Source organism: Temnothorax longispinosus, chromosome 11 (assembly GCF_030848805.1).
Source record: "Temnothorax longispinosus isolate EJ_2023e chromosome 11, Tlon_JGU_v1, whole genome shotgun sequence".
In the NCBI taxonomy this organism is placed as follows: Eukaryota; Metazoa; Arthropoda; class Insecta; order Hymenoptera; family Formicidae; genus Temnothorax; species Temnothorax longispinosus.
In genome coordinates this window covers 11,315,905-11,342,024 of record NC_092368.1, presented here as the reverse complement: position 1 = coordinate 11,342,024, position 26,120 = coordinate 11,315,905, and the positions used below count along the sequence as shown (strand labels likewise).

Here is a 26,120-nt window from a genome sequence, read left to right as displayed (position 1 = left end):
TCGTGTATTTACCTGGAGTAGATAACACTGCCGCAGATGCATTATCTCGCATTCAAGCTATTAGTATGCCTGTAATAGTCTCCACCGAAGACATAGCAGACGCACAAGCTGAAGATCAAGAGTTACAATCCCTATTACAATCTCAAACTAATTTAAAACTACGCAAATTACGCTTAGACAATACCGAACGTGCAATCTACTGCGATATCTCCGGTGATGACGTTCGTCCGTACATTCCTCAATCTCTCCGAAGGAAGATTTTTGATAACACTTATCGTGTATCACATCCGGGAATTCGTGCCACTAAGCAATGCATCACGCGAAGATTTGTCTGGCCCGATATTAACAAAAATATAACTCACTGGGTCAAAACATGCCTTGCTTGCCAACGCGCAAAAATCCAGCGTTACAAGCGTAACATCTCTGAACATATTAAAGTTTCTGACACAAGATTTTATCACGTACACCTTGACATTGTTGGACCTCTGCCCGTATCTCGCGGTTACAGGTACTGCCTCACAGCCATCGATAGATTCACCCGTTGGCCGGAAGCGACGCCCTTAGCAGATATAACAGCTGATACTATCGTCACGGCATTTCATGCTACATGGGTTGCCCATTTTGGAGCTCCAGCCTTAATTACGACGGATCGTGGATCTCAATTCGAGTCTGCATTATTTGAAGCCTTAACCAGATTACTGGGAGCAAAAAAAGAGTAAGAACAACACCATACCATCCAGCATCCAACGGTGCCATAGAACGGTTCCACCGCTCTTTAAAAGCAGCCATTCGTACCCACGCAAACATCGAATGGGTAGACGTTTTGCCTAAGGTACTACTAGGATTACGAGCCAGCTTGAAGAAAGATATTAAAACTAGCGCAGCTGAGTTAGTATACGGAACATCACTTCGACTCCCAGCGGAATACTTCGTCGACGAAGATCCATCACCAGATCCTCAAGTCTTTATAGAACGCCTGCGCCAACATATGCGCAAAGTCCGCCCCGAGCCAGCAGCTCACCACAACAAGCCCAAAGCGTTCGCTCTCAAGAATCTGTATTCGTGCTCGCACGTGTTTATTCGTGTTGGAGGCATCAAGAGGCTATTAGATCAACCGTATGTAGGTCCGTACAAAGTGATAGAACGAATTTCTGACAACGTGTTCAAGATCAATATAAAAGGAGAACCAGCAACTATTTCTACAGAACAATTGAAACCAGCTTATTTTAAAATTCTTCCGACAACACCGGAAGAGATGAACACCTCTTCACCAGCAATCCCAGGTACCTCATCAACATTGAAAACCTATCCAGCTCCGAAGACTAAGAAAACCGTCAGTTTCAGAACATAAGTTCCTGAAGATTATTAAGAAGGGGGGTAGTGTGGTGACTATTCCCTAGACGGCGGCGCCAGCTTGATGATATTCCTAGACAGCGCCAGTTTACCAATCTTACCAATCTACCTTATTATCATATATTCACTGTTTGTAAAGAGTTCTAGAGAGATCGAAGTTTGTAATAAAGACGTTAACATCGTACTAAAGAGCATTCTTACGATTATTCCGATAATACCCTCGCTATATACAAGTTCAACCCGACAACCATAATGCTATCTCACCTTGTCCCGAGTTTGTCAAAATTAGTTGCATTAACGACAAGCTGCTTGTTGGCAACATGGCAGCAAACACAGCATTTGGCTATCTGGGCAGAATATCTATCACGCGGCAATGGTCACGACTGTCACTATTTATTTCTAGGTTATAACTGACTTACGTTTACGCGAGCATTACTTCTGTAGTAACTTACGATAATTCACTCGTTTACACAGAATAAATTATCGTAAGTTATACCACAAAACTCCGTTTACGTGAAGGAATTATCATAAGTTACTATAAAAGTAATGCTCGCGTAAACATAGCGTGACAGCGCGTTAAACCGGCTGAACGCACTATCTGCACTGAGCGCAGAACGCACACGTACATACATGTATGTACTGCAGTGCACGGTCTGCATGGGCATCACTGCCCTCTCGTGTCAAAAATAGAAAAGTGACACACCAGCCGCCATTTTTGTCCAACGACGACGATGACGACGTAAACGTTTTTTAAATAAAAATTTCCACATTTGGACTTTGTATCGCAATATCTCCGCTCGTAGGGCACGTAACGGAAATATAAAGACACTTTTATTATATAAATTTGGTCCAAGCTACCCATTAAGCCATACCCATTTAGAACTTGATCCGTTCACTGGTCAGATCTCAAAATCTCGGATACTCGCAACTCGTCGCGTCGTCGCGTCACGTAAATGATCCACGCTGCGGTCTCGCTTAGCGTATACTTAGCGCGAGACACTACCGTGTTTCTTGATTCATGAATTCATAACTTGATAACCAAGATTAAATATGTCTTCTCAAATCGAATATTGACATTTCAACTAATTGAAAAAAAAAAAATAAACTTGTGAATGTAATTTAACCTCTTGACTATCAATAAAAGAAATATCCGCAAAAACACTAGCCAGGACTGTTCATGATGGAAAAATCCGCACATTCAAGAAAAGATACTTTTAATGGAGCAATTTGAACAGAGCCCTATATCTATATGTTTGTGGAGTTACTGAAATCAAAATTGCGAAATTTAAAATAGCGGTCTATGTTTGTGGGGTTGCTGAAGTCAAATCTAAAATCAAAATTGCGAAATTAAAAATGACGGACTAAAAATAAAATTGTTCAATTTGCATAAAAATTTATATTTAAAAGTTTTTAAAGTTGATTTAAAATTTAAAATATAAATTCAAGAATTTAAAATGGCAAATTTAATATGATAAGCAAAAGTTCATAATATAGTTTAATTGCATAAAATGTTTTGAAGAGTTTTTAGAGCCGCTCATTCCGTTTTTAAAATTAAAATTTATTAATTTCAAATGACGGACTTATTATGATGGCCAAATAATTTCAAATATCGCTTAATTTGCATAAAAATTAATTTATAAAAATTTTTATAAACTTTTCCGTTATTTTAAATTTTGAAATGTTGACCTCAAATTTAGATTTAGCGACTCAAAAAACTTCCAGAAAGCATTTTTATATAATTTCATTAACTAACTTTTGTTAGAAGCATTTTCAGTTTATCAGCATTTTTTTCGCCTAACAACCAAGGGGTTACGAATTCAATGTCCCTTAAAGTGCCAAAAGTCTAACGTTCGAAATAAATTGCGACTCCTAACGAGTTATATTCCTGATTCCATCTTTTCTCACGCACCTTTCGAGATTGACATAAACGACGCGAGTTCCATCTTCGAATACGGCTCGCCCATCTCTGTCATGACTTTCTTGAAAGAATGGAACGCGCTATCCTTATCGTATATGTTGTCTTGATAGACCTCGTCGGCCAGCAGAAACAGGTGATGTTTATGAGCGAAGTGGATGACGTCTTCGATGTTCTTGCGAGTCAATACTTGACCTGTTGGATTACCGGGATTGATCACTACTAGCACTCGAGGATTACACGTATTCTTGACCTCTCCTAGTGCTCGTTCTAGCTCGTTGATCTGCAGCGACCACTTGTTGTCCTCATCCAGATAGTATCCAATCTGGGCGAGACCAAACTCCGCCACAGTTGCCGAGAACAAAGGATACTGTGGAATCGGGATCATTACGCCGGATGGCTTATCATCGATCCTTTCGTTGAATAGCCTTAGGAATGACTGAAAAGGAAAAATTTGAAAGACAAGGTTGCGATGAAGAAAGACAAAATATAGCACTAATAGTTAGTATCCCATCAGTTTGTCCAAAATACCAGAATTTGCCAATTTCAATTTTGTATGCCGTGTATTGCGTCAAAATCACTCTCTAATATATAGATATGTTAATAATATATGTGCTATTCTTATAAAATAACTTTATATTTTTTATTATTATATAGAAAAAAAGATAGATATTGACAAAAGGGGACCCAGCTCTTATAATCTTGATCTTGACATATTATAGAGGTTGCCCACTTGAATAATCTTCAGGAAGTTTTAGCCGTCGATCGGTCTGAAGGTTACTCAGGAGGGTGACCTGTATAATATATGTCAAGGTTAAGGTCATAGGAACTGAGCCCCCTTTTGTCAATATTTACCGAGAAAAATAGTAACAAGATTGCAAACTTTTCAACTTTTTTTTACTTAAAATTGATTTTCACTTTGATATCTGACAATCTATTTTTCAGAACGTTACTAAATAACTAGATTGTTTCCAAATGATTGCTTCTAATTTCGAATAACAAAAAGACAAGAAAAATGCTTCGAGTCTGCGTACCTTGATACCGTCGGAAGCACCGTTCGAGAGAATGATATTGTGGTAATCGCAGGGGATACCGCCATCGCGTTCCTGGATATATCGTGCAACATCTTTGCGAACACGCTCGATGCCGGCCGATTCCGAGTATGCGCCCACGCTGCCTCCCTTGCAGCCCTCCAGGACCATCCGAGCGCGAGCCTTCGCGTCCTCCGGGTAGCTTGGATCGTTCAACAGATTCGGCGAGACAGTTAGAGTGAGCACCTGCCGTAGAAACGTAATGGGTTGCTGGCCCATTGCGTGGGCATCACCCCCAGTTGATTTTGTCACCTCTTTAAAGGGTTTTTTAACACCCTATAAAGAGAAATGATCTTAATTTCAATCGCGCGATCTTTGTATTTATTTTTCAAATATTTCCAAGTGACTACACGGAGAGAAAAATCTTACCACTGTGGTAGAGCGCCTTCTATGCATAAAAAACAGTAGCGCTGCCTTGCATCAAACGCATAAATTTGTCCGTTTAAGGCAAGGATAATATCCTACTTCACAGGGACAGCGTTTCGTGTCCGATAAGCAATAACTTCATACAGATATCGTGTGAAAACGGTTATGCTTGTAACGCAAAGAGTTCATGTCACCACAGGTATTGTTAAGTAGGCAATTCTTATATATTTAGTATGTTCATGGTCGCGCTAGCGACACCCTGCGTTTTTCCGTCGTTGTGCTTATATAGCTTCAGGTTGAGCTGGCACTTCCGCCTCGTAAGCGTTACGTTTTTTGTTCTCTCTCGAAAGTTCGACAAGAAACTATGTAAAGCTATAATAAAGCTATCTTATATTTATAAGCTGCAATAAGTGTTTCCTTCATTCCGGCTTTGACGATTGATTATTACATCGGTTACTATTAAGATATCTACACAAAGATATCTACAGGTTATGGGCCCAGTCGGCTAACCTCGCTACGGACTCGCTTGTAGGGAAACGACCTTTGTTATAACGATGGAAGAAGACAATAAACATCGTGTGCCGCTCTTCGATGGCACGAATTATAATAATTGGAAGTTCCGTATGGAAGTACTGCTGGATGAAATCGGTTTGAAGGAACACATCGAATCTCAGATTTTAGACGGTGAGATAACGGTTGGAGAAACAGCAGAGGCGTACAGATTGCGGATGACAAACTTGAAGAAGAAGCATACAAAATGTAAGTCTCAAATTATTCAGAAAATAGCTGATTCGCATCTTGAGTACGCGAAAGACAAGTCAACTGCCTTTGATATTTGGACGGAATTAAAAAATGTATTTGAACGTCGAGGCGTAGCAAGTCAACTGCTTTTGCGGAAAAGATTATTATTAATGAAATTTAAATCTTCAACTGAATCTTTGTCGTCGCATCTACTAAAGTTTGAATCGCTTGTTCGAGAGCTTAAGTCCACAGGAGCGAATATGGAAGAAACAGACATAGTGTGTCATCTGTTGTTAACAATGCCTTCGGAATACGACGTTGTGGTAACGGCGTTGGAAACACTGTCGAAGGAAGCACTGTCATTGAGTTTCGTTAAAAATCGCCTACTGGATAAAGAATCTAAACGAAAAGGAGGCGGTAAACCAACAAAAGGCGATGTCCATTCTACAGCATTTACCTCGTCAAGCGATAATCGGAAAAACAATACACGTGATACTGGAAACAAACAATTCAATTACAGGTGCTACAACTGCGGTGCATACGGTCATCGACGATCGGAGTGTAAAAAGCCGAAGCAACAGCCAGATGGAAGTCGACAAAATAAAAAGGAATAGCAGGCGAACCTTGCAACTGATGATGATAAAACTGCAGTCAGTTTTTCAGCTGTGATTAATAACGAGAGGAATGACAACGGTTCTACCTGGATCTTGGACTCAGGAGCGTCAGAACATTTGACCAAAGATGAGAAGCATTTGCAGAACGTTAAGTCATTGGCTCAACCTACCAAAATTCGTATTGCAAAAGCAGGTGTAACATTATCGGCAAATAAAGTAGATACAATTCCTGGTAAAACTATTGTTAACGGGAAAGAAGTTGAAGTCACTATTAAAAATGTTCTTTACGTACCTGGACTGGAATTTAATTTATTATCGGTATCGAAACTTGAAGCAAATGGTTTTAAAGTTGTTTTTAAAAACAGAGAAGGAAAGATACTAAAAGATAATCAAGTTTATGCAGTAGCTCATCGGGGTCATCAGGTCTACGAGTTGAAAGTCTACAGTCCGACAGGAATTGCAACTATCGCGCACGTGAAGGAAGATGCTAAAATTTGGCATGAACGCTATGGACACATCGGATTCAATAATCTGAAAAAGGTCGCTGGAATGGTGGACGGAATCGATCTACGAAATTTGGAACTAACAAATGATAAAATTTGTCATACTTGTGTTGAGGGGAAGCAAACTAAGTTACCTCATAATCAAGAGAGGCCAAGAACAAAACGTCCATTGCAGCTTATCCACAGCGATCTCGTTGGACCTATTACACCCGAGTCACGTGAAGGAAATCGATATATACTCACATTTATCGATGATTATACACATTTTACAGTTGTGTATTTACTTAAGAAGAAAAGTGAGGTTTTTCACTATTTCCAAATCTATGAAGCCATGGTTACTGCGCACTTTAACTTAAAGATCAGCAGATTTCGTTGTGACAACGGTCGGGAGTACACTTCGAGAGAAATGATTCAGGCGTTCCAGAAGAAAGGGATTCGTATCGAGTACACCATTCGGTACACGCCTCAACAAAATGGCGTGGCCGAACGAATGAACAGAACAATTCTCGATAAAGCACGGTGTATGATACTTCATTCGCAGCTAAGCAAGAGTTTTTGGGCTGAAGCAGTTTTAAGTGCCATTTATATTATAAATCGTAGTCCCACAGCAGCGTTGGAAGATGTAGTTCCAGCGGAACTATGGTTTGATAAGAAGCCTGATGTAAGGAAATTGAAAGTTTTTGGATGCATTGCGTATATGCATATTCCGAAGGAATTGAATCCCAGAAAGTTTGATCCCCGCTCGAAGAAGTGCATCATGGTAGGATACACAAATAATGGCTATCGCTTGTGGTGTCCGGAGGAGCAACGAATAATTTGTAGTCGGGATGTTATCTTCGACGAAACGAAATTCAAACTCTCAATCATTTGTTGAAACAAACGTTCAAGAAGCGTTGGAATATGAACAAGAGGAAGAGGAGTTCGTATCAGCTGTCGAAGAGAATCAAGAGCGAAGCTTGTCGGAAACAGAATCCATTCACACGGAAGAAGAGGAAGAAACTGCAGATAAATTTAAAACTACAGATGAGCAATATACAGTACCTCGTCGAAGCACTCGTAAAACGAAGAAGCCTAATTATCTCCAGGATTACTGTGTGTTGGCCTTACATGCCGAAAGCTATGTTGAAGATATTCCGAATTGCTATGCTGAAATCAACTCTCGTGATGATAGAGAGGAATGGCTGAAAGCAGTACACGAGGAACTAACAGCAATTCAAGAAAATCAGACTTGGAGTTTAACACAATTACCCAGTGGAAGGAAAGCAATCGACAACAAGTGGATATTCAAGATCAAGCGTGATGAAGATGAGAATATCCAGCGATATAAGGCACGACTTGTGGTGAAAGGTTGTCTACAAAAGAAGGGTTTTGACTACAACGAGACGTACGCACCAGTAGCGAGACTAACTACAGTAAGAATACTACTGTCAACTGTCGTTAATGAGGATCTTCATGTGGATCAACTAGATGTCAAAAATGCCTTTCTTCATGGAAAACTTACCGAAGACATATATATGAAGCAACCGGAAGGCTGTGAAGATGGGACATCAAGAGTATGCAAGCTTAATAAAACACTATATGGACTCAAGCAATCACCGCGTGAGTGGAATTCTGAGTTTAACGAATATATGAAGAAAATTGGCTTAATTCAGTCAAAATACGATCCATGTTTATTCTACAAAGTAAACGGAGAATCAAGGATTTATCTACTGCTGTATGTTGATGATATCATCATTGCTGGAAACGATCGGAACCGAATAAACGAACTTAAACGCCTATTGGAGAAACGTTTTTCCATGAAGGATCTCGGATCACTGAGGAATTTTCTCGGAATCAAAATAGAGAGACACGAGCATGGGATGAATCTCAGTCAATCAACATACATTTCAAATCTACTTAAACGTTTTGGGATGGAAGACAGCAAGCCTGCAAAGACGCCAATGGAAGCAAAATCATCAAGTGTCACTACGTTCCAGACGAATGAGACCGAAGACGAAAGAAGACCGTACAGGGAATTAGTTGGCTGTCTTATGTATGTCATGCTGAACACAAGACCAGACATCAGTGCTGCGGTGAACTATCACAGTCGGTTTCAGGAGAATGCAACCACTGAGCACTGGAAAGGACTCAAACGTATCCTTCGTTATTTAAAAGGCACTATTAATATGTGTTTAAGTTTTCAGAAAAATCAAGGTTCTTTGATCACAGCGTACGCAGATGCTGATTGGGCAGGAGCCGTGGATAGGAAATCAACAACAGGTTTCCTAATCGAGATCTTTGGTAATCCAGTCTGTTGGGTAACAAAGAAGCAGTCGACGGTTGCTCTGTCGTTCACCGAGGCGGAATACGTGGCCCTTGCCATGGCATCCACGGAAGTAGTTTGGGCGCGAAATTTCCTGCAAGAACTTGACTGGAAGATGGACAAACCAGTTACAGTCTATGAAGACAATCAATCCTGCATACATTTGTTAAACAAGTGGGAACACCAAAGACTAAAACATATAGATGTAAAATTTAACTTTATTAGAGACTTGTACACTGATGGCGTTATTAATGTAACATACGTTCCTTCTGAACAACAAAAGGCTGACATTTTAACTAAAGGTGTAGTATTAGCCAGGTTTGAAAAGTTAAGAAGTTTTTTGAATTTAAGATACTATTAGTTTGTTTGTACTAATGTAAAGTTTATTTGTCTAAGCAAGTTTCAACTAATAATCAAGAATTGAGGGGAAGTGTTAAGTAGGCAATTCTTATATATTTAGTATGTTCATGGTCGCGCTAGCGACACCCTGCGTTTTTCCGTCGTTGTGCTTATATAGCTTCAGGTTGAGCTGGCACTTCCGCCTCGTAAGCGTTACGTTTTCTGTTCTCTCTCGAAAGTTCGACAAGAAACTATGTAAAGCTATAATAAAGCTATCTTATATTTATAAGCTGCAATAAGTGTTTCCTTCATTCCGGCTTTGACGATTGATTACATCGGTTACTATTAAGATATCTACACAAAGATATATACAGGTATGAAATAGGATATTATCCTTGCCTTAAACGGACAAATTCGTTTGATGCAAGGCAGCGCTACATGCTTTTTATGCATGGGAGGCGCTCATACCATAGAGGTAAGATTTTTCTCTTCGTGAGAGACATGACGTTCTTGCGTTCAAAGCAAAGCAGCTGACATGCGCTGTTGGTAAGAACTGCAACTTCCCGAGCATGCCGTTAACAGCGTACACGCATGAAGATTTCACTAATATAGTAGGGATATCTCTTGTACTCGAAACGCGTTATTTCTTACTATAGGAGTATATATGATTTTTGATAGTGACGTATGCGGAGAAGTTATGCGTTATAAGCATGGCTCTCCATGCCACAGAGGTAAGATTTTTCTCTCCGTGTATAAACTACATAAATCGGATTTTTGTTGAAACAAAAAAAGGTGAAATTCTATTATTTATTCAAATCTTTGAAGCGATTCTCATTTCTGATTGCTTACAATTTAAATAACTTAGTATTTATGTTTCAACTGTTGTTTCTGAGAAAAATCGATACCTCAATATACATTATCACGTTTTTTTACTCGGTAATTACGCCCGAGACGCAAAACGGATCAAAAGAGAAGATGAGAAGAGAAGGATGACGGGCCTTTCCAACGGGTCTCTCGCACAATCTGACAATTATACTCAGAATCAAAGTTGAGCGCCAGACGCGTAAGCTCGCGTTCACGTACCAAAATCGCAAAAACCCGAAAATAAACACGAAAGCGTAATTAGTCAGACGTGCGAGAAATCGGCCAGTTCGACCTAACGGCTGTGGGCGAGGTTGATAATGGGCAGCGCAAAAATTCGGTGAGGTGACAGTTAAGCAACATTCAGATATTTAATAATAATCAGTAACAATGTTTATTATGATTAAGAAACATAGTGAAATTAGGTGTCAACGAGGAAGAATTTAGTGAATTAAATGATTGAGTAGTGGAAGTTACATAGCAATCTGAACTAAATAATTGAATAATAGAATTCGTAGAATTACATCAATAAATTAATAAAAAATTGAACAAGAGAGTTAACAGAACTCTGTATGAAACCGCGGCAAACCGTAATGATATAACTGAATCGAAATTATTCTGATACAATCGAACCAAATACAATTAGATACTGACTCGAATTAATATCGCAAAGAAGAAAGTAAACGCGAATTACATAATAGAACTTAATAATAGACATGAAATATAGTTAAGTGGAAGAAATGCTGCGCCACGCTCGACGCGCAAGGATGCAATATTCGGAATCGCGAAAGGGTTCTGTTGCCAAGATACTATATGCTCCCCCCAGGGGTCAGTGGCGGCTTTTGGGACCTCTTAGGGGCTCTTGGGAGGCGTCACTGATACCGGTTTGGCGAACCCGGGGTACCCGAGCTCGGGCAGGCTAGGCTCGTTAGACACGGAAGCCAACCAGCCTAGGGGAAGGACACCCCAAAATCAAACCAATTCTTTTTGTATAATATGGCGGATAAAAAAAAGAAAAGGTCCCAGAGTGATCGGACACTCAGGGGTCGGCGAAGGGGGTGAGTATTGTCCCAGCCATCCCTTTTGTCGTTATCAAACGATGGGCCATCCGCTGGGTTGGGGGCGAGCCAAAAAATATTGCAAGGTGGTACTCCGAAAGGTAGAAACTCACTCCTCCGGAGGGGACAAGAGGGTGTTTTTCGAGGGGAAAAGTGAAAAGGAGAGAGCGCACCCGGCCAAGCGTGCGGGACTTAAACTCCCTCCGATTCTGTCGGAGGAGGAAGAGGAGTCATGGGCGGAGGAACTCCGAAATAAGGACATAATCTCCCTTTATAGGGCGGCGTTGACTAGGTTGATGCAGATGGAGACTACGCCTGAGGCCATTCAGGACCAGAGGAGGATCTTCTTCTTTACGAAGGAGATTGGACTGAGGGCACTGGATGCACTCTCCGAGGTAGAAAAGGGGACTAAAAGGGAGGCTAAATCTGGAGAAAGATTTAGGCAGTTGGAGGAGAAGAGATCCGCCCTCGCTAAGAGGGTGGAGGCTCTCGAGATGAAGCTCCTGACGGAAAGGAGCGAGTCTGGCGTGGAGACATGCGAGGTTTCCGCATAGACGGAGTTGGTGCCGTGGAAGACGTCGGTGAAAAACGGCTCCACGCAGATGCGAACATACGCACGCGAGAGAGAAAGAACGCTCTCTGCCTCCGTGGGAAAAGACTCCCCCATGGAGGTGGAGATAGTGCCATTGATGTCGGTACGCGGGGTTGCCGTACAAGCGGAGCCGGAACCACAAGAGCCTGTGGTTGAGAGGAGGACGGATGTCTTAGTTTTTGTGGCGGGCGTTCGGGGGTTAGCTCTCGGGTCAGGACCCTTGAACGCAAATTGGAGGGCTTCATGACGGAGATGCGGTTTCTCATAAAGCAGAAGGAGAGCACCCCCCCTCCGCCAGGAGGATTGATGAGGGGAGCGCGGTTTGGAGTGGCGGAGCCTCTGGAGGCCCGCCTTCCCTCGTGCAAATAAGCCGGGGGGTCGCGGGTCTCTTGGAACAGGGGAGAGTTGTGGGGCAAGGTGCCCCCTCCCCCTTCGATGAATGGGGAAACCAGTCAGAGTCGGGCTAAGGGGAAGAGAGTGCCTGCTTTCCCCAAAAGGGCGGTCGTGGCGTTGACCGTGGCACGGTGCACCGCCCCGGTAGATCGCAGCGATGCTTGCTATCGCTGTGGTGCGAGATCCCACCGGGCCAGTCTCTGCGATGCGGGGGTCCCAAGACGTCTACTTTGCGTGGACTTGAAGCTCCCGGCGGAGCACCGGCTGGGGGGGGGCGGGGTATACCCGCCGCGCACGGGGGGGTTGTGGAGGACGGGGGTCGCCGACTAACTCGGCCTTTAGCCGGGCGGAGGTTCCTTCTTCCCTACTGATCGAGGTGGACATGGGCGAGGAGGGGCGCCCGGCCATTTAATGTTAAGCGTTGCGGGCTGGGGGGCTCGGGCGGGGTTCCCTACGGGCCCTGTCACTTGCGTCTCCCCTGGTCCGCGGAGGGTAGGGGTCGGGGCTACGGAGGTGGCGAGAAACGCCTCCAACGCTTTGACCACACCTGCCCTCTATAGGAGGGCGCGAGGAGGAGAGGGGCCTAACACTTGGTGATGATTACCCCTCTCCTCTCTCGCCCAGGGGGCGTGCGTGTGGTCGGGGACTACCACACGCCCGCTGCAAACATAGCATCCCTGGAGGGAGGAATGGCGGGTAGGGGTGATATCACCTACTCGCCACAAGTTAGCTCATAGCCCGGTCATAAGGCAAGGAAAAGGGAAGGGTTTATAACCTCCTCTTTTTCGGGAAGATTGCCCCTTCAGGGCAAGGCGTGGGAGGGCTCACGGATGATATCAGTGCGTTTCTCGGGGTCCCTGCTACATAGCGCGGCGAGGGACATCCGTAGAAGTTTTAGCTGGTAGATCATGCATGCAGTATCGTGGCGATGTGCATGCAGGGAATCCGACACTCTGTCTGCCTCTCCCCGGTAGCTGGGGGGTCTTCCCCTACTACTGGGCAAACCGGGCAACCGGGATCCCAGTAGTAGAAAATTTCTCCTGCGTTAAAAAAAAGATACTATCCCGAGTAGAAATTTATCCGCATCCCATATTTGATGCTGGCCCCGTATGGACATTACTAAGGCATCCAAAATAAGGGCTTGTCAAATTCAAACCTATTTAGGACCTAGTTAAAACTTAGTTTTTGTTTTTAATTTGGGCATGTCTAACTATAGCTCATACAGGGCCCAGTTTGGTCACGACTTTTTTCCCAAGACAATTTAATGTAGGATTTCCTAGTTATACCCCATACAGGGCCCAGTTTGGTCACGATTTTTCTCCCAAGACAGTTTAATGTAAGATTTCCTAATTGTAGCCCATACAGGGCCCAGTTTGGTCATAATTTTTCTCCCAAGACAATTTAATGTAGGATTTCCTAGTTGTAGCCCGTACAGGGCCCAGTTTGGTCACGACTTTCCGTGTAGAAATTTGTTAGGGATGGCCTTACATAACATAAGACCCCGATCATTATTTATTAGGGATGCCATAAGAAAGGTTTTCTTATTTTTGTCTAATGAGGCCCTTGTAGTAAGGATTTGATAAGGATATTAACTTTATAAATATACTTTTTTTATAAATATATTTACGAACACAAAATTTCGTAATAAACTGGCACTAGTTTCTGACATTTACCCGACATTAAAAAATATTATATCATATATCCAATTCAAAATTTTATTACTCTTTTTATACTAAATTTGTTTCTTAAGATGATTTTTAAAAAATTATATATTTGCGCTGGTTATGACATATGTAGACTATATATAACACTTACATTAAATTAAGAAATAGTCTACCACGTAAAGGCCCTTACAGACAGGACGCGTCAAGCGTCGAGCAGCGAGCAGCAACCCAATCGGCGAGGTGATATCAGCAGTGGCGTAGAAAACATCGCCTCGCTGATTGGGTTGCTGCTCGCTGCTCAACGCCTGATGCGTCCTGTCTGTAAGGGCCTTAAGGCAGTTGGCTCACGATCCAGAGGTCCCGAGGTCCCGAGTTCGAATCCCACCAAGGTATTTTTTTTTAAATACGAGAAAATATTTATAATCATAGACTGCATCTTAAGAAACAAATTTAGTTAAAAAATAGTAATAAAATATCAAAATAAATAATTTTTTTTGTCGGATGAATATTTGTTTTAAAGTATTATCATAATTCATCTAGCATTAAGGTGATTGGGCCATCAAAGCATGTCAAAGAAAAAAATCCAAATTAAATATATGTTATAAAAAAAACCTAAATACGCTTAAATTTGCAATTTTGAGAAGATCTGACGTCTAGTTTTTGAGATATTAAATCTCAAAGTTGGCATTTTTAACATAGGTTTTATGGGAAATTGTACCGGAAACATACATTTTTCGAGAATTTCACTCACTGTCTGTAAAGAAACAAGTTCAAAAAACTGAAAATAACATTATTTGATTCTTCTAGCACTTGTTAAGTATAAGACAAAACGACGTTGACGTGTAATAAGGCCAAAAATTCAATCAAAAGTTGATGAATAGTCGCGTTTCTTGTCGGCCTTTCGATCAGCTGTACGCGACGTGAACATGTAGCAACGCCGCGCCGTGTAGTGTTTTCTTTCCACAGCACTATTCTTTTGCAAGCAAATCTCCCGTTATCGAAATTGTTTGTTACCTTCCATTATTTTTCAACATAAACACAATACATAACCTCACTCAAACACATGGCACTGACATGACAGCTGCCTACAGCGAAGAGATGCAATGTCGCGACATTTCTCTTGTACGAATATCAACTGAAGTCAAATCTTGAACTGTTTACATTTTACCGTAGATAAATTGATACGTAATCGAATGAAAAGTTACATTATAAAACCAGTAATTATACAAGTGTCTAGAATATATCCATAAAAATGGTTTTTCTTAAAATAAAATTTAGCCTTTATATTGACTCATATGGTACATGGCCCAATCACCTTAAGAAGACTGCAATTTTAAGTCTAGTGTCTTATGGTTAGAGAATATTCCTCTAGATTTTAAAATATTTTTTTGAGACCGTATTTCAGAGAAAAATCTTGTAAAATCAAGCGAGAGCCACTAAACGACAGAATATTTTTTTTGGGTGTTCATAAGGCAATTATCAAGGCCCTGATTATTTAGCCTCTAAGGGCCCTAGATAAAAAAGCGTGACATTCCGAAATAGGGCCAATGTGGGCGTCCTAACATGGGCCTCAAATAAAGTAAGGAAGCCCTTTCAAGGCCCGGTTACAGCCTAGGAAAAATTTCTACACGGGATACGCTTGAAAGAGGCGCGGGACTCTAAACACAACGCTGAATATCGTGTGATTAATATCGCACTACCACAACACGCGCGATATTCTCAATCAAACGCACTTTAACTCCCACAATCGCGGAACGTGGCGCGAGGAATGGACACGGTCGCACGAAGAGATCGCTCAACACAACTCGCGATTACAATTAGTAGACGAAGACGTCGAACACGAAATATCATAACACAAGAAGGGACTAAACCTAACACAAGTAGTGCACGCGAAATCTATTATTCGGCAACGCGAATTACGACGCACAATGAAACGCGCGTTATTCTTTGACAGATGTACCGCCCCAGTCAAACTCCCCGCCTGGCAGTGTCCTCGAATCGGATCACGCGGGAGTATTAACGGCGATCGGCCGCGAGGCCTCACGCCACTCTGACACGCTTGGCTTTAGAACACCGTGACCGCCGGGGCACGAAGCCCTCGGGGCACGCGCTCCGCCTAACCGAGTAAGTAAGGAAACGATAAAATAATACACGCGGTCGCAAACACGGCGGACGCGAGAAATGGCGAATTTGCGATCTTAAAATAGTCGCCTGCGTTCCTCCCGCGATCTGCAGGAGCCTGTAAATTCAATCAGCGATCCTCCGTAGCCAACGAGACTATCATGGTACCCCTCGCTCTCGATGCCGACCACCAACGCCAAAATTACGACTTTTCAGCAGTCAACACTAATAGTCAACACGAATAGTTTACGCGTCGGCACCTGAGCAAGAGCGCGACCCGGAGGGCGGTGTCGTAGCTTTACATACGCGAAATATTCAAGGCAACCTCACCGAAAATCTGCTCCCTCCCGGGCCGTAGTTCTTCGTCGACGAGGGTCGACGGGATGTCGCCGCCGAGAGAAAAGGCTCGATAGCCGGGCGTAATCGAAAACACGTGCTAACGCCGGACGACCAGGAAGTCATCGTGAGAATTCGCTCAATAGCTGAATCGATGACGCGCCCCACCTAGAGCGTGCGCGACCCTTCGGCGCGATAGCGATAATTAAAAATAAGCAAAATTCAAGCAGCTGTAACTTTGTTAAAAATAAACAAAATTTAAATTTAAAGCTTAAAACCTCTACTTTTGAAAGATTACTATTATTTTTTAGTTTCTGTGAGTTTGGTAATTTTTACATATAGAAAACTATAAGCTGGACACAATAGAAAATTTTCCTTTCACTTTGTGGGCCTGTCACGTGCACAAAAAAAATCTGTGAAAATTTTCGACTTTGTGAAAGCTTGAAGTTTTTCTTGCAAAATCTTTTTTTAAAAATGTTTTTACGATTTTTTGTTACTAATTTATCGCGGATTGAATAAGAAATAAACATTGATTTTGACTGTGCTTGCTCATAGAATTGTTGCGACGTGAGAGCAGCAACCGACAACTTGTTTTCCTACTTTGCAGCCACATGTGTGACCAATGGTTCATCTGAATTAGATTCTGAACACTAAATCTCGTAAACTTTTAAATATATCTGAATATTTTTCATAAATGGTTGACGTAGTTAGTAAAGAAACAGAACAAAAATAAGATGAATGTTAGGTGACTGCATATATGTGTATATACAGAAAGTATTTAAAAAATATATATTAAAAATGTAATAAAAATATATATTATATACAATTTCATGATGCAAAATTCATAAATAGAAATGTAGTGCTTGTTTTAAAACGTTTCACCTTTTATTAAACAGCTCAAACACAGTTACTTTAACAGACGTTTTAAACACATTTATTATAAATTTTAAAATATTTCCCGTGGTTTCCTGGGTAAATGACCATTATTTCCTTCTTATTTCAACTTTAAATAAGGAGGAAAAAAAATGTTTCACATGTTCTCCATCGGGGCACAAAACGGCTACTTTTAAAAAAAACCCCTTCTTTACCAAAATTTATTTTTTTCTTATTGCTTTCGTGAATAATTAATATTTCCAGACACTAAGATATAAAATCAACGTCTATCATAAATAATATAATGGACTCGATTCAATTAATATTTTAACTTGCCTACAAAATACGAATTGCGCTATAGATCACTTTCTCGTTCTCTTCAACTTTTACAAGACAGCAATTTACTCACAAGACATTTACAAGACAGCATATGCATACGTGTGTGATTTTGGATACACTTTCTAATATATAATATTTTTGCACCCGCGCTGTGAACGTCGCCCGGTATTTCCAGCCGCGGAGCGTCTTTAGCAACAGGCGTTGCTATGTGTTGTTTATACAACCTGGCTGTCAGATTTCCTTCGTACTGAAACTCGAACGGACGTTTCGGTTCGCATTTCGCAATTGTAAACATTTGTAATAAACCATCCTTTCCTTGTTAAACCTGTGTTGTATGATATATTGATGATCACATACATACACACTATCTGTCACGTACTAGTTTACGCGAGCGTTACTTCTGTAGTAACTTATACGATAATTCCTCCACGTAAGGGCCAAAGCACATATGAAGCGTCGTCTACAATGCAACAGGAGTATACAGTAAGACGTAAGCAGTATAACTTATTGACTAATGGAATTTTTACAATTCAAGAATAATCGACTGTGGTTGGTCAATAGCTTATTACTGCTTACATCTAACTGTATACTCCTGCTACCATCGTAGACGACGCTTGACAGTCGTAGTCGTGGACGTAAGTAAAGCCCCGGACACACACTTTTTCGTAACAGTAACAGTAAAGTTTCGACCAATCGCGTTGCTCGATTCGGGAACGTACGGCCGTACGTTCTTGATTCGAGCAACGCGATTGGTCGAAACTTTACTGTTACTGTTACGAAAAAGTGTGTGTCCGGGCCCTAATGCTAGGTCTACAATGCGAGTCGTAAAGTCGTGAGTCGTAAGAATTGACCAATCACAGTCAGAAAAAGAATTTATTTCATAAAAAAATTTAAAAAGTATTCTTTTTCAATTCTCCTTGCTATCTTTTTCAATAATTGATTTCTGCATTTTTTGTTTTCCATAAGTGCAGTGCGTTCTTAACAATGGTAGCCCGTATCCCGAGTTAGATAGCATGATAAGAGGCTACCATATGTGTCCTGTCTGTATATCACGAGGAATATCACCGAAATAAAAAAGAAAGCCGTTCACTTGTGGCAGTCGATGTCGTTGTGTTCTTGCTCGGCGACACGAATGCTTGAAATGCCATCATATTATCGATTGTAATGTTACATGGAATAATATGTGAACTACAATTATGTGTCAACTAATATCCATCGATACACTTTGTCGTACACTCGCGCATTAATTTTTTAAGGCTTGTTCGTTTTAGCTGAACTTCTTGCACAGTTCCTTTTTTTCTTTTTTTTCTCCAACATGAAAAGAAATAGTGGAAAGATATAAACTGTGCAAGAAGTTCAGCTAAAACAAACAGGTTTTTAGATAACAATTTTATTTATGTTTGCGTGCGGTGCAATATGTTTAAATTGCTTCTACTTTGTTTTATTTGTAGAAAGAATAAGTTGATAAATATTTATTACGCCAATAATTTTTAATTCTGTGCCTATCTATATTTTATTATTTGCAGGAGATAATTTTTGCAAAGGATAAATATTTATATGCTAATAAATTAGACTTTAACTGTTAGAGATCCCACTGTGATTGTCTATATTTAATTATTTGTACAAGAGATAAATTAGATGAATACTTATAATTAGATGTAAGTAACTTCTTCCTACTACGGTTTATTTTTTTAATTTACTTACTACGTGTTTTACTAATTTAAAAAATTTTTTTAATATGCTAATTTATTACACGGCTTATTTTTAAAACAGATAAATCACTAGCTCCTCTAAATCCATATCTTTAACAAAATATAAATGATATCCAAAATATTTTTTTACAGCTTTAATGCACGATTTGGCATTTAAAAGCGTGGGTTCAAGATTGAGATTTCGAACATAGACTCTCTAATAATTTTAACATTGCCTTTTCTATTAATTCTTGCTTAATGTCAAGAATCCCATCAAAGATAAGATTAGCGTTATCTTTCGGCGATATTTATCACGTTTTCTGTCTTGTATAAACCTAGGAACGTGCATCTTATTTCTCGCGTATAGGAAATAAAGTGCAATTTGGAATAAACGTATCCTCCACTCATCAAGCTCGAATCGTACTTCAAATTAGAGTTTTAACTAGCAATTATTTACCTTCTCTTCTTTCTCTTTTGTTTTCACCCCATCCTTTACATTTGATACCTAGCATTTCACCATGACAAACCTTCCATCTGCCATCGAGCCCATCTCTCTTTTTCTTTCTTTCGTTCACACTTAACTTTTATATTCGATGTAACCGCTGCGTGCGTTTCATGCACTCTGCTATAAATTGCTTATTTTTTTACGCGCACTCGGTGGACACTTCATTCTCATAGCCTTAGAGTGGCGTATATCGTCCTTGACTCGCTAGTTCCAGTTTGATTGACCTTCCTTACCTTTTGCAGTTCCTCGTCGATCTCCAGCGCCCTGATGAGCAGCGGCCCGAGCACCGCGTACTCCATCTTGCGCAGGTTCACGAAGACGTTGTCCTCCGTAAGGACCTTACCGCGCGGACTCGTCGCTGCCGCCGCCGCCATCGTTGAGCTCGATGCCATGCTGCAACACGGAATAACCGGCGGCTGGACTAGCATCGGTACGGACACGGAGGATACTGGCGCATTCGTCATCCTTACCCCGGCTAATCAGCATCCCTACCGGCGCTACCGGCATTCTGTCTTGCCGTCGCCATCATCATCTTCGTCGGCCAGCCGCCGGCGATCGCGGCGTTCCGCAGACGCGCGTGCGAAGAAGAGGTTTCGAGCTTTAATTTTGTGCCCACAATGCTTTTTTAATTTTGTGTCTACAATGATTTTTCGCCGAGTTTCAGTGGTTTGAGAATTTTTAGCCCAAATTTTTAGCATATCAACAGTGTTCGTATTATCGTAAATATCACAAATGTGCGTACTCATAGTGTGATAAGATACGCACATTTATAATATTTATACAATGACTTTCGATTTGTATTTAAAATTACGTTTCCATCGTTATCATTGATGTTCGATCGTTTACGCGAATGATAATTGCGGAGAAAAAAATGCAATTTCGCAAAAGTATACGAGGTTGCTATTTCGTAAATATACATATGTGCTTATTTTAGGAACATTTATATAACAAATCATGAGTGTTTAATATCACATATTTTGTGGGCTAGATTAGACATTTATATCCGTTTAGATGTAAAGAGAGAGAGTGCATTTTTCCCCTGCAATTATCACTCACGTGAACGATCGAACATCAATGATAACGATAAAAGCGTAATTTTAAATACAAATCGAAAGTCATTGTACATTAAAATATGTAAGAAAAGGATATTAATAAAAATAAAATGTAGGGGAGACCGGGGCTAGACCGCTAGTTTTTTTTCGGTGCCAATTTTTAACAACAAAATAAATAATTGTAGTTAAATGTGGTATACCACTGTAAAGAGTGAACCTTTAGCTTCAAAATTTATACAGAAAATTTTTATCTACGTCGCTTTGTTTAACCGGTATAAAGCAAAAACAAAAACGGTGCAAAAATTGAAATCTCAAAAATGCCGGAGTTGAACCGTTATCCCCCCGGGGTAAATCCGTTACACTGCATTTTCAATACATATACGTACATCTAATCCTGAAAAATGATAGGATACATTTTAATAATTGTTTTTTAAGAGAAAAAAAAATTTATTTCAAATTTTTATGCGAAACATTAAAAAATAATTGTTTTACCTATTTCATAAAACAATTTAGGCACGTGAATACAGATCCTGACGAGCGCACGACGACGACGACGACGACCACCACCACCTCGATGACGACGACGACGACGACGACGACGACCACCACCACCTCGATGACGACGACGACGGCCACGACCACGACCACCACCACCACCACCACCACCACCACCACCACCACCACCACCACCACCACTACACTGACACTGACACAACGACCAACAACGACGATCTACCGCGGCCGGGACGATCTACCACGCGCGCGGCATGTCAACTCTCGCGCGGAAATCGCGGAATCTCAGAGCCGTGCCGTGTCTCGCCGTCGTGCCGTGAGCGCGAGCGATCTCGAAAACAACGGTCCGCCATCTTTTCGGTCGGCCAAAACACTCGTTTTGCGACGATACGTACGTACCATTTCCCTCCTATACAAACTGACGCACGTGCAAGGGAAGACAGAATCACGCCGCTCGAGGGAAACCTAACCTGAAATCGCCGTGAGCGGCGTGAGCTGAAGTCATGCGCCCGGCGCGCCACAGTGACGAGACTAGCAGACCAGCCCCGGGTGCTCACTAGCGGATAAGCCCCAAACATAAGTTTCAGGTTTGATCGCCCACGAAATATTAGACATTAACGATAATGAAAAAACTACACTGGATTCGTGTTCAGCATGCATTACTCTTTATAATCACGTACCTCGAGATTTGGAGAGCAAATATTATTGCAGATATTACAATATTTCCACGCGCAGAAAATTTCACTTTTACCTTCCGAAAACACGTTTGCCCTCGTAAAAATCATAACACGGCAGATAATCTGCCGAAACTCCGTTGGTCACATGGGTACCATAAGCAGCGTTTACAATGTTAATAGCGAGTTCGCACAATATACTGGTTCCGAGATATTTGATTTTGCGGATTTACCCCGTTAGCGGTCTAGCCCCGGTTTCCCCTACTCTTATTAATTTTATTGCAGAAAAATGTACAAAACATATGCACCTAACATAAGTACAAATAAAAATAATATTTGATAATTTAATCATTTTTTTAGAGTAAATAAAAACATATTACAGTTAAAATTTAAGTTAAATATTACAGTTAAATTTAAGTTAAATATTACAGTTAAATTACTGACTTACCAATTCAGATGTATCTAAAAATCTTGGAAATGTATCGAAAAGATTTATATTCAAACAAAATTTTCTTCTGTATTGAAATGTATCTTTCTGTTTGGAAATAATTTTTATTATTTGTAATTTTTCATTTTTAGTGGCACTTTTGAGAAAAAGTATTGCATCCTCAATTTCGTCTTGTGTTAATTTCTCATTTTCATCTTCTGTAATGTTAATGTTTGATTGGCTTCTATTATTTTCCGAATCTTTATTATACGTCTTTCTTTTTTTGCACTTCTTACATTGGAGAGCCTATTTGCTAAATAGCCTGTTTTAGTATTTGGATTATAAAAAGATTCCTAAAAAACAATAAAATATAAATATAAAAAATTGACGATCTTAAATGCAACACTTTCGCAGGTCACTTTGATCCACGACGAGCGGAAACCGAAGAACTCTGCGTCAATCGATCAGCTCGATTCTCCTCCTTTCTCTCTAAAACTTGTCCGCGATACGAATTTTGTTCCCTCGCTTCATTTGTCTCAAAAAGGGATCGCCTAACCGTGCGAGCACTGCAAGCCTGCGAGGTTTCAGCATTTGAATAAACTATAGTTATTTCATCAACTTAAGAGAAATGTTGTTTTGAATATTTTACTTGTTAATATTTTAGTTTCTCGTGTAATACATTTAATGTAACTCTTACAAAATGTATATTAATACATTTTGTTTTAAGTTATATTAACACATAATATTTATTATTTTAACTTAAAATGTGTAATAAAAACATTTGATTTTAATAAATTTGATTATTTTGTATGTCAAAGTTTACGATTATTTGAAGATTTACTTTAATTTTTGTTTATGTTAAAATAACTTTAAGGCGTGTTGATTTTTTGAAATAATTATGTTAAAAAAACTCAAAATAATATTCAATTTTTAAATAAGATACATAAAGTGTTAAGTTATCACGTTGACATAAATATAACACATGAAAATGTTACAAAAATAATAACATAGCTGTTGTATGTTAATTTTACATTGAAATAATAATCAAATCTTGATAACACAAGAAAATTTCAACATATGGACGCACGATTTTTTACTGTGTATTGTTTTTATATCTAAAAAAATATATCATTTCTTTATTTAAAACTTTAAACCTTTTGTATTCTCTAAATTTATAATATAATAAATATATGATCCTTTACTTTTAAGGTACAGATATCTATTTTTTGAAACTTTTGTTATATACGTATGTGTGTATATGTATATATCATACACATTTGGATATGTTTTATATACTTCGTTTATTTGTTTAACCTTTTAAGATTTTTGTAATACACATTTTGCGTGTAAAAAAAACAAACATCATAACGTAACAAAGCCGGAAAGAATCAACCTCGCGCTAATGCAATCGGGATCGTCATTGAGAACCTCCAAATGATCTGCGAGCTAGGTCACGATCGTTGGTACTATGAACCTCGAGTAATCGCGCCGCTTAATAAGTAAAATTATGAACCGATAGCCATGCCCCTAGATACGTGACCTTATCTCCCGTCTGGTTGACATTGCACAAGCCGCAAATATTAATCGCGAATAACAAGACGCGCTATGCCTCATATCGCGCCCGTGACGAAAATAATTCTGCCGCGACGACAGTGCGTCGGATCGCCAAACCGTTTTCGACAAACGAGCGTCGGAACAAATCCACCGATTGCAAACGTCGACTAACGATTAAGCGCATTCGTGTTCCGGACACTTCAAATGCTCCAGTTTTTTGACCGATATATGGCGGACATCTATGACTAGATCTTATATTTATGATTGTTCGAAACCTCGGACAGTCTCAAGATTTCGTCCAACCAATAACATTTCAAGCTATGAATAATCCGTCCATAAATCCGTTGCGCAAAATATTTGTCGCGAAAAGCGCAGGCGCGAAGAGTGCGAAGAGCGGTCGAAGAGTTGACGTTGCACGGTTCAAAAAGTGACTCATTCTTCTTCTCCACGAGTTTCTCACTCTTGGCCGCTCTCACGCACTAACGATCGAGACTGTCTCGCGATTCCGCATTTTTCGTATATCGCTTCTATCATATTTTTAGCGAGCACATTATGTAAGTGCACGTGGGTGAGCAGGTAGTCGGGGCGCGTCAGCGCCCTTGGCCGAAACAATTCGTCACGTTTTATGCAACGCGTTTATGAAATGAGAAACGATACAGCTGGGAGTTCGATCCTGATAGATGTTCCTCACGTCTATGTAATAAACTTTGACGCGAAAAAAACGCCTCAGATTGACGTAACACGGAAGCTCGAGTCACTTTTTCTTTATCAGAAACTTGATTCTTCTTTTTAATATTAAAATATTGTAATATCATATTTCAATAAGCGTCACGCAAGATTTTATCATACTTGCAACTTATAAAATTAATTGTGACAAAAAGATTGGAAAAAATGTTGGAATTAAGCGCTTTCGATCCTCGTATGGGAAGATAAGATAATTGAAGTTGAATTATATCTTTGATAAAATTAATAATGCGCACAAATTAACAAGCTTCCTCCTTGTCAACGGCTAAGTAATAAAGAAGGTAAACGATAATGAGTGTTAGTAAAACACAAAAGATAGCAACACTTGTCTGATTATTGCATCTTTAGTTGCAGTATGGGCTTGTCCCTAATGTTATCACTCAATGCTTTTACTAATTTTTTAAATAAAAAATGCATCTTTAAGGAAATGTTTTTTGTTATTGTATAATTTTAGACACCAACTGGATAGAACTAATTTCCAAGGCTACGTGTACTGTCTTTTGCAGAAAAAAAAGGATCTCTCTAATCGCACTATACGTTTAACAAAAGTACAGCGTAAACGAGAATTATTGCAAAAGCATCATAAAAGCGAACAAAACTGCCTGTTTAGTTCCACTTTCCACATTTAAAATGAAGTAAAGTGTATTTTTGGTTTTTATGCAAAATCAAAGATAACATCATATGCAAAATATAGACCTACAGCTTTCATCTTTGCAGCTTCAGAAACTTTGATAACTTAATTATTCATACTATATATATATATACAATACACAATACACGTTATATGTATAATCGCAGAGAATTCAGCTGGCAAGGTTGTAAAGTATTCTACAAGTTTTAATATCCTTTACGTAAATCAAAGGACCCCGCAACGGTCATGGGGGGTTTTGGCTTCCAGTCAAATTTAACAATAATGTAGGATAATGTAGTTCATAACATGCTGATAAAAAGTGTCCATAGGCACCAAGCCCAAAAATGGACAGTTTCCGAGATATAAGGCATTAAAGAGTGGAAAAATGAGGGTTTCAGGTTTCAGCTAATAATGGCAGTTTGCAACAGGCTGAATGCCATGCTTTCACTAAAACGTTTACTTGATTGCTGAATGAATTATACTTATGCACAGTATGCGTGTTCGCATAGTCAAGTCAATGATCAAACCATACGTAATATAATACGCCGCCAGCCATCCCCACCACCGATGTTGCCGTGCTGCCCGGTCTTCCGAACGGCATCTCTGATTATATCTGTAATTTACAAGTCGGTTTAGTAGTCGTATTATATTGTACTTTTCATACATTGCAAAAATTAACATTAAATAAGTAAATGATTCTTGCTTGCTATATATTGCATACATGTCATTCGATGCAATGACATTATATTACGAATGGTTTGATTATTGACTTGACTATGTGAACACGCATACTGTGCATAAGTATAATTCATCCAGCAATCAAGTAAATGTTTTAGTGAAAGCATGGCATTCAGTCTGTTGCAAACTA

At 40.0% G+C, this 26,120-nt stretch overlaps 1 protein-coding gene and 2 long non-coding RNA genes across 6 annotated transcripts in view; 2 read left to right on the top strand and 1 right to left on the bottom strand.

Annotated features, from left to right (window-relative positions):
* LOC139821348 (alanine aminotransferase 2-like) overlaps positions 1-22,036 on the bottom strand; it is a 34,943-nt gene extending 12,907 nt beyond the window's left edge. Inside the window, exons 1-3 of one of the 3 annotated variants that reach the window (XM_071792344.1) lie at positions 21,903-22,036; positions 4,303-4,635; positions 3,263-3,707 (exon numbers count right to left, since the gene is read on the bottom strand). In XM_071792344.1, coding sequence (XP_071648445.1) covers positions 3,263-3,707; positions 4,303-4,635; positions 21,903-22,007 — 883 coding nt within the window. In that variant the 5' untranslated portion in view covers positions 22,008-22,036. Of the gene's footprint in view, positions 1-3,262; positions 3,708-4,302; positions 4,636-9,692; positions 9,712-19,890; positions 20,051-21,902 lie in introns of those variants that run through there. The other 2 variants (XM_071792343.1, XM_071792345.1) reach the window with 2 other exon arrangements.
* The window catches only part of LOC139821350 (uncharacterized), a 47,771-nt gene continuing 37,377 nt past the window's right edge, over positions 15,727-26,120 (top strand). The window contains exon 1 of the long non-coding RNA XR_011734253.1: positions 15,727-15,916. This is a non-coding gene — a long non-coding RNA (uncharacterized lncRNA). The remainder of the gene's footprint in view (positions 15,917-26,120) is intronic.
* Positions 20,233-23,013, top strand: LOC139821349 (uncharacterized). Of its 2 annotated transcripts, none has more exons than XR_011734251.1 (3): positions 20,233-20,247; positions 21,223-21,809; positions 22,738-23,013. It is a non-coding gene; the product is annotated as an uncharacterized lncRNA (long non-coding RNA). The 2 variants fall into 2 exon arrangements; XR_011734252.1 differs by lacking the exon at positions 20,233-20,247 and adding an exon at positions 20,377-20,391.